We start from the raw sequence: 7,962 nt of genomic DNA, 5'->3' as shown, positions 1-7,962 counted from the left end.
GTAGCAAAAGGTACCCCAAGGGGTAATGAAAGCAGTCTTCTCCCTATCCTCTTCTGCCATCAAAATTTGGTGGTAGCCAGCAAAACAATCGCAAAAGGATTCAATCTCATGTCCGGCAGTATTGTCTAAGAGAATGTGAATATTTGGTAGAGGAAAATCATCTTTAGGACTGGCTTTATTAAGGTCTCTATAGTCAACACAAACTCTCACCTCTCCACTCTTTTTTGGAACAGGGATTGGATTTGAAAGCCAAATTGGGTAATGGGAAACAATGATAATGTTGGTTTTGAGTTGTTTTTCAATTTGCTCTTTTATTTTGAGGCTTATATCTGGTTTGAATTTTCTGGATTTTTGTTTTACGGGTGGAAAAGAAGGGTCTGTGGGTAACCTATGCACTACCACATCAGTTGAAATGCCAGTCATATCATCATAAGACCACGCAAATACATCTTCGAACATAGTCAAGAATTCAAGCATTTCCTTCTTCTGCCTCTCATTCAAATGAATACTAATTTGCACCTCCTTAACTTCATCCTCAGTGCCAATGTTAACCTTTTCTGTTTCTTCCAGGTTCGGTTTTGGTTTTCCTCATATTGTTCAAAGTCCTTTGCAAAAGAATCGAATACCTCCTCATTATCACTCTCGCTTTGGAGTTCGGATTCACAGACCTCCAAGTCGTGAGTGATATAGAGATTGCCGTTATTGAATTCCAGAATTGTGATATCCAAAGGGTCAAATAATTTTATTTTTGGCCATCTGAAAGAATTAACGAATGTGGGATAATAAGCAAATAAGCATACAATAAACAAATGGTCAAGCAATACGACAAAAATATAAACAAATGAATAAACACAACAACATGACAAGAACAACTTGTGCATTTTCATAAAACCTTTGATTGAAAGTAAATGGAAATGAAAATTTAACAATATTTACATGCGCAAACATTAGTCAAAAGTAAAATTGTTTTCATTGGCTATTTACAGATGCAAAAGTATTTTCATGAATTCACATGAATGATAAACCCCTTTCAGTTTACCGAAACTCCTTCCGAATGGGCAGAAACTTGGCTGTCCAATTGGGAATTGATCCTTCAGGGATGTCAGGAAATTCAGCTTCGCCTGGAACACTATCTTCAAATGTTGCCCCAACGAACAATTGGGCCAAACTTGCTTCAATTTCGTCAACTGGGTTGATTTCTGACATGATCACCTCGGCTGGTCGTGGGAAAGTATAATGCAGGGGTGGAATGTCAAGAGCCCTTTGCCTTCCTTCTTTCTCCGCTTTCTTGCACTCCTTCATTTCTCTGATATCCTTAGCAGTCGGTCGGAAGCCTAAACCAAACGAATCCTTTTTCTCCACAATCTCCACTAGTTTCAGAATTCCTTGCAAATCTCGTCCCAGCCCTTTGTCAAATTCATAGCCTCCACGGATCATTTCTTTGGCCATCATGACACTGGCCTTTGGTAAAGCTCGCTCCTCCTTTGTGATCCAACTTACAGAGACGATATCAGCCGTGCTATGAGGAGTCATGCTGACATTGCGGCTTCCATCCTCTTTTGACCCAGAATCGGTGATTACGAGGCAATCCTCCTCGGCAAATATAGTTATCAGCTTGTCATTTACTACAAATTTCAGCAACTGATGCAATGAAGACGGCACGGCTCCGGACTTATGAATCCACGGCCTTCCAAGCAAAACGTTGTAAACACTAGGAAAGTGCATGACTTGGCAGGTCATTTGAAACTGCGCGGGTCCCATCTCGACCACTAAGTCCACTTCTCCTATTGGCTCTCTTTGCGCTCCATCAAAACCTCGGACTATGGTCCCTGAAGGCCTCAGCTTGACGTCTTGCAATCCTAGCTTTTCCAATGTACTCCAAGGACAGATATTAAGCGCATATCCGTTGTCAATCAACACCTTCGGCAGCATTTTTCCGTTGTACCTTACAACTATATACAGGGCCTTGTTATGTCCAATGCCTTCTGCCCGCAATTCCTCGTCAGAGAAAGTGATTTGTTTGGTGAATAACACGTTCCCAACTACATGTGAGAAATTATCAACTGAAATGTCCTTAGGGATTTGAGCTTTGGTCAACACCTCGATCAGCGCGTCCCTATGCATATCTGAAGAAAAGAGTAGATCCAACATGGATATCTGGGCAGGCGACTTGCTCAGCTTCTCAACTACGTTGTACTCACTTCTCTGAAGTCTCTTAAGGAAATCCAAGGCTTCTTTCTCGGTGATTGTTGGTTTAACGGGCGGCTCGGAGTTATTTGCTTGAATCGGAATGGCATTTTCAAATGGGCTTGCAGCCTTTCCTGATCTGGTGACCACTGACACTTCCTTCTTTGCAATTGACTTCTCCCCAATCTGTATAGCAGGTTCATCATAATTCCATGGCACTTGTTGCAGGCTTAAAACAGGTTCTTGCTTCGGGAATTCAATAACCACCGGCTCTAAAGCCCCACTCTCAGCTGGCGTGAGTTCCAAAATAAAGGGCTTTTCATCCTCTTCAAATGGCAATTCTATGACAAAGGATTGGTCTGTAACCCCAAACACTTCAGCGTCCCTTGCCAATTCTTTGACTGGTTCCACGTACTCCGTATGATCCAGAATAACCCCAATGATATTGGCATGTTCCGGTAAAGGGTTCCTATTTACGTTCGGCCCTTGCGTCTCCCTTTTTCTGATTACAATCTCTCCAGATTCAACCATATCTTGGATTTTATGGTTAAGCGCCTTGCAATCAATAGTCGAATGTCCGGCGGCCCCTGAATGATAAGCACAGACGGCTTGCGGGTTATACCAGGCGGGCATGCCATATGGATAGGTAGGAGGGGTACCATACCAATTTTTCCGGCGGCCTTTAACTGATCATACAATTGGTCTAAAGGCCTGCCTAAATTGGTGAATGCACGGCTAGGGGGTCGGTTGTAAGGTTCAGGAGGTTGAGGATGATTGTAAACAGGTCTATTTGGTGGAGGAAATCTTGGGTTATATGGAGGGCGAGGTCGGTTTTGGGGTGGATTTGGTTGGGAAATTTGAAAAGGGGCTGAAGGTGGGTTAGGATAACTTGGGCGAGGTCTAGGGTGGTGGATATTGGTAGTATATACAGGCTGCGGATTTGAGTAGTAAGGGTAATGGGGTTGGTAGATTGGGATGTGTTGGTATCGGGGTCTGGGTGAAGGGTTTTGGTTCCAGATAAAGGTTGCATCCCCCTCTTTCTTTTTGAACTGCGGTTTTTTCACATTGCTTCCTTGACCTTGTAAAGCATCCAACTGGGATTTGAGAGCAGAGACATTAACAATTTTTCCGGCTCTCACAAAGTCATCAAACTCCTCAAGTTTATTTACAATCGCAGCAAACGAACATCCGATCATACGAAAAATCTCTTCAAAATACGGAGGGTCATGTGCCTTTATAAATGTGCGAATAATTTCATCCTCAGTCATCGGAGGCTCCACTTTCGCAGCTATCTTTCTCCATCTCTTGGCATATGCCTTATGATCTTCAGACGGTCGCCTCTTCGTTCCTTCCAAAGTAGTTCGGGTTGGTGCCAGCTCACAGTTATACTCATATTGTCTGATGAAGGCATTGGACAGATCGAGCCAGGTCTTCACTTCCTCTGGCTTTAGGTTGGAATACCAATCGAGGGCATCCCCTTCTAAGCTCTCTGGAAATAATCTCAATGGCAAGTTCTCATCATCCACTGGCTTGCCCAACTTGTTGGCAAACAAGCGCAAGTGTGTCTTAGGGTTGCCCGTTCCATCATATTTGTTGAACTTAGGGGTCTTGAACCCCACCGGCAGTTGCACGTTCGGAAACAGGCACAAATCATCATAATCCAACACCCCTTGTTTGCTTAAACCTTGGCTTTTCCGGATGAATTCATCAAAACGATCCAAGCGTTTAAGTAGCTTCATATCAATCTGGGCAGACGACTCTCCCATTTCTGGCTTATTTTGAAAAGTGTGCTCCGGTACCACAGGCTCTGCGGTAGGCTGATAGAAAGTTTGTGGATTCGGATACATGTTTGGGTCGATTTGAGGCTGAAATCCTTGCCCATAAGGGGGATAGAACGGAGGATTTTGAGTATAAGCATATTGCGGGTTGACAATTCCCTCAAACGTGGTTTGAATTGAAGGAATAACAAATGGTAACGTGGTTTGAGTGGGAGGAATAACAAATGGTTCGGATTGTGGTTGTGTGGCGGGCACAGGCTCAGGTTGCACTCCACTACTAACGAGCTCGTCGATTAACTTCTTTTGAGCGGCCATTTCGGATGCCATTTCCCCAAATTTGGTCAGTAATTCAGTCAACTGAACCCCAGGACTTGCGGCTTCCGGCTGGGTAGTTGCAACGGCCTTATCGGACGATTCTGGCTGAGTACTCATGTCTACACGATTCCTTTGGGCTTTACTCCGGGATCGCGTAATAATGGGGCTTTTCCGAAAAGCTATTTTGAAATTTTACCTGAGAATGCAAAAGATTTCTTTAGATAAACCAATCGTTATTAGATTTCTACAATTTAATCAAAAGGGAAAAAGAAAAAGGCATGAGTTAGTAATTATTCGAACAATCTGGATGCATGTCCTATGGGGGGACCCTTTTTGTGCCAAGGGTAGGCCTAGCATGATGCGAACCTTCGGGGTAAAATCCCATTTTCAAACCTGTAAGTGAATTTAGAACTTTGAAATGGAAAGCGTCTCATAAATTGTGGAAAAGTTCAATCTTTCTTTACAACCTCGTCAATGATCTTAGTAACCATGTTTACAAAATCCCTATGTCTCGAGAGACTTGTACTTTGTGATTCTCTAGAACTCCCTAAACTGAGCTTACGAGCTCCTTCCCTAATCCTATCAAAGGCGTCTATGGCTTCCTCTAGCTTCTCATTCTTCTTCCTCTCCCTCATCAGCTGCACTTGGGTATCTTCTAGAACTCTGTTGGCCATCATAAGCTGGGCTTGAGATTCCTCTAATTCTTTCCTTAGCCTCTCCATCCGTTCTTCGGGACTGGCTGATGCTGAATGTTGCCTTGCCCTATCATGTTCCACCCTTTGCTTGATCCACTCGTTGTACCCAGGCATAACCGCAGGTGCCATTTTGTTTACCATTTCCAACTGCAAATTCTCAAGTCCTCGCAGATTTCCCCAAGCCTCTAATACCATGCTTCGACTCTCGGTTACCGTACCCAATCTGAGATCTTCAACCCCTTGTACCATAGGAATACTTTGCGGGTAGCCAAACTGTCTCATAACCCTTTGCGGAATATAGGCTACTAGACCATTGACTCCAGCTAAAGGGATGAAATCATGTTGGGTGGTCCTAAAAGCTGGGTCCCTAACTTTGGTCCAATCTAAAACCCACTGCACCTTTTCTGGTGTCAGATTGTTGAACTCTTCGATAAACTGGCTTGACGACATCACGCGGTAGTAGCGGCCGACTCTCTCTCGATGCGAATCAATCCAATTCTCAACTGGGAGGCAAAAACCCAACGGGTTTAGTAATCTCTTCACCAAATGTTCCATGATCCACATTTGGAGTATCAGATTCGAAGCATAGAAGAACCCCCCTTTCCTTTGGCAATTGGTAAGAGCTGAGAAAATGTCTGCCATGACAACGGGTATCAAAGTTGGTGTTGTCCCACGAATTCCTAGAAAAAGGCTTTGAATCATGTTGATGGTTGCAAATGTCACCTTTCCATGCCTTTGAAGGAATAGCAATAAGTTAATCAAAACCAAACCAAAAGCTTGCATACGTTTCTCTTCCCATTGCCCCCTTGTTATGAAGAAATCAATATGATGGTGCTCAAAAGATGCTCTTTCCCCAAATCGGTCATATAGAAACCTCAGTGGACAAGATCTAGCATCGGGGTGTTGGTCTAAACTATTGCTCCTTAATCCTAAAAATCGGCAAACTGCTCTCTGGTTCCTCCGCTCGGATATACCATAGGACTGCCCTTTCCCGGCATTTGCAATAATCCCTCTAACTCTTCTAGGGTTGGGGTGAGTTCGCACATCCCAAATCGGAAAACCGAGGCATCTGGATCCCAATAATTGATCAGTGCTTGAATAGCGGACACGTTGGGTATTATATCGACCAGGCTCGGTAGATGTCCCACATATTGAAATAGCCCCCCAATTTCATAGGATAGGTTGTTCCTCCACTGATTCAGCTCTCGGGGGACTTGGTTGAGCATTCGATACTGCGTCATCTGTATGGGGAATTCACTTAGATACCGTTACCTTGGGATTTTACCCCTTAGGTTAAATTGCAAAAAGTAGACGTGCAAAATCCCAAAAGTAGGGTTAAATACCCATGGGATTAGGGTTGGCTTCTCTAACATGGAAATTGCCTAATTGGCGTTCCTTCTAAGGTTTAATGCATGATGCCATTTATTAAAGCAATGTAAATACATAACAAATATGGCTTATAGGACATAAATAATGCACCGGGGGAAAGGTCTAAAATGAAATGTATTTATTGAAAATTAAGTATAATGACTGAAATTTAAACATGTGAGTTATCTAGTAGGTAGGCCACTAAAAGAGTGCCAAAGAGGCCTCTTATTGCTAAGGCACATGAATGCAAACAAAAAAACAACGAAATGGTTAGTGCAATTGGTAGTACACATAACATATTGGGAGCAAATAAGAAAGGGAATACAATAAAAACAAGTAAAAGGGGTGGAACCCCTTCCCTCGTACCTAATGTGCTTTAAAAAAAAAAGGGTAAGGCTGACTCTAACCTAGGAAAATGCTAATATGGATGCATGAGGTTGGGGTTCATTAATGCGACTAGACTCGATAAGGCTTAAAAGGTCCCCAAGCCTTCAGACCTAAGGAAATGGGTCATCAATCCCAAGACCCTCGGTCGGTGGCTTGAGTGGTCCCCTAGGTATTGCTATGGGCGCAACGCACACCATCCACATACCTAGAGAAACCATTCCTAGTCCTACAAGGCGGTGTGGGAAAGAGCCCACGAAAAATAAAAATAAAATGGGATAACAGTAAGTAAACGTGCACGTATGAAGTGTTCCCTATTTTGAGGGAAGGGGTTGAGAACCACGCGAGGCTCTAATGGTGACACACCCCCCCCAAATGCAATGCAAGCGCGAGATAAGTAAGTAAACATCCAATCAACAAATCATACATTCGTGAGCGAGGGAGTAATTCAGGACGCGAGAAATGCAAAATCCTAAAAAAAAGGAAAAAATGCAACCCTAAAACACCCAAATGTGATATATGAAAAGGTTTAAAAGAAGAAAAAGGTTGATTAAATCAAATTTACTTGGACTCTCGAATTTCCCCAGTGGAGTCGTCAACTGTCGCGCCCCATTTTTTTTGATAAATAAATAAATATGGTTTAAAAATGTATTTTTTGATTCAATTTGTGATTGGAAAATGAATTGTGATTTAAAAGAAAAATGGGTCTAAATGGGGTTTTGAGAATGCGACGATTTGACCCAAAATTATAGTTTAAAAAGGGTTTTTTGAAATAAAAAAATCGAAGTCGCCACTTGGTAATGAGTTAAGGTGTACCAAGTCACCTAAAATGAATTTTTAAAGGAAAAATATGAAAAAGTAGTAAGAAACCCTTTCTAAACGACTCCTAGTCCACGTAAACCAAAGAAAAAGGTTCGGGAGTCACATTTGACAAAGGGGAAGGCAAGGATAAAATCCAAGGCACCTCTTTGACCTAGCCAAGGCTAGTTGCATGATTTAATCAAAAATTTTCTTGTTTTAACCTAAGAATTTATTACATTTGGATGCACTACATGAATGCAAACCCTAGACCTAGGGGTATTGGGGGAAATTTCTCTTCAAAGGTTGAGTGGTACCAATCACATTAATTGTGAAGCCCAATAATGATCCTTTGAAGAAGTCACGAATAATGCGAGTGGGATGCAAATGAATGGAATGCATGTATGCAATGTGAGGACATGAGTTTGAAAAAGTAA

At 42.6% G+C, this 7,962-nt stretch overlaps 1 protein-coding gene across 1 annotated transcript; it reads right to left on the bottom strand.

Annotated features, from left to right (window-relative positions):
- Nucleotides 1-1,030: 1,030 nt before the first annotated feature.
- LOC140014115 (uncharacterized) lies at nt 1,031-2,820 on the bottom strand. Its single transcript, XM_072064515.1, has 3 exons — nt 1,946-2,820; nt 1,268-1,687; nt 1,031-1,070 (listed from the first exon to the last, which is right to left on the bottom strand). The coding sequence occupies exons 1-3, from the start codon at nt 2,818-2,820 to the stop codon at nt 1,031-1,033; spliced, it is 1,335 nt and encodes a 444-aa protein (XP_071920616.1).
- Between the last annotated feature and the right edge of the window lie 5,142 nt (nt 2,821-7,962).

This window comes from Coffea arabica, chromosome 9c (genome assembly GCF_036785885.1).
Source record: "Coffea arabica cultivar ET-39 chromosome 9c, Coffea Arabica ET-39 HiFi, whole genome shotgun sequence".
NCBI classification, from domain to species: Eukaryota; Viridiplantae; Streptophyta; class Magnoliopsida; order Gentianales; family Rubiaceae; genus Coffea; species Coffea arabica.
The sequence above is the reverse complement of the archived record's forward strand: the minus strand, read 5'-3'. Positions and strand labels throughout refer to the sequence as shown.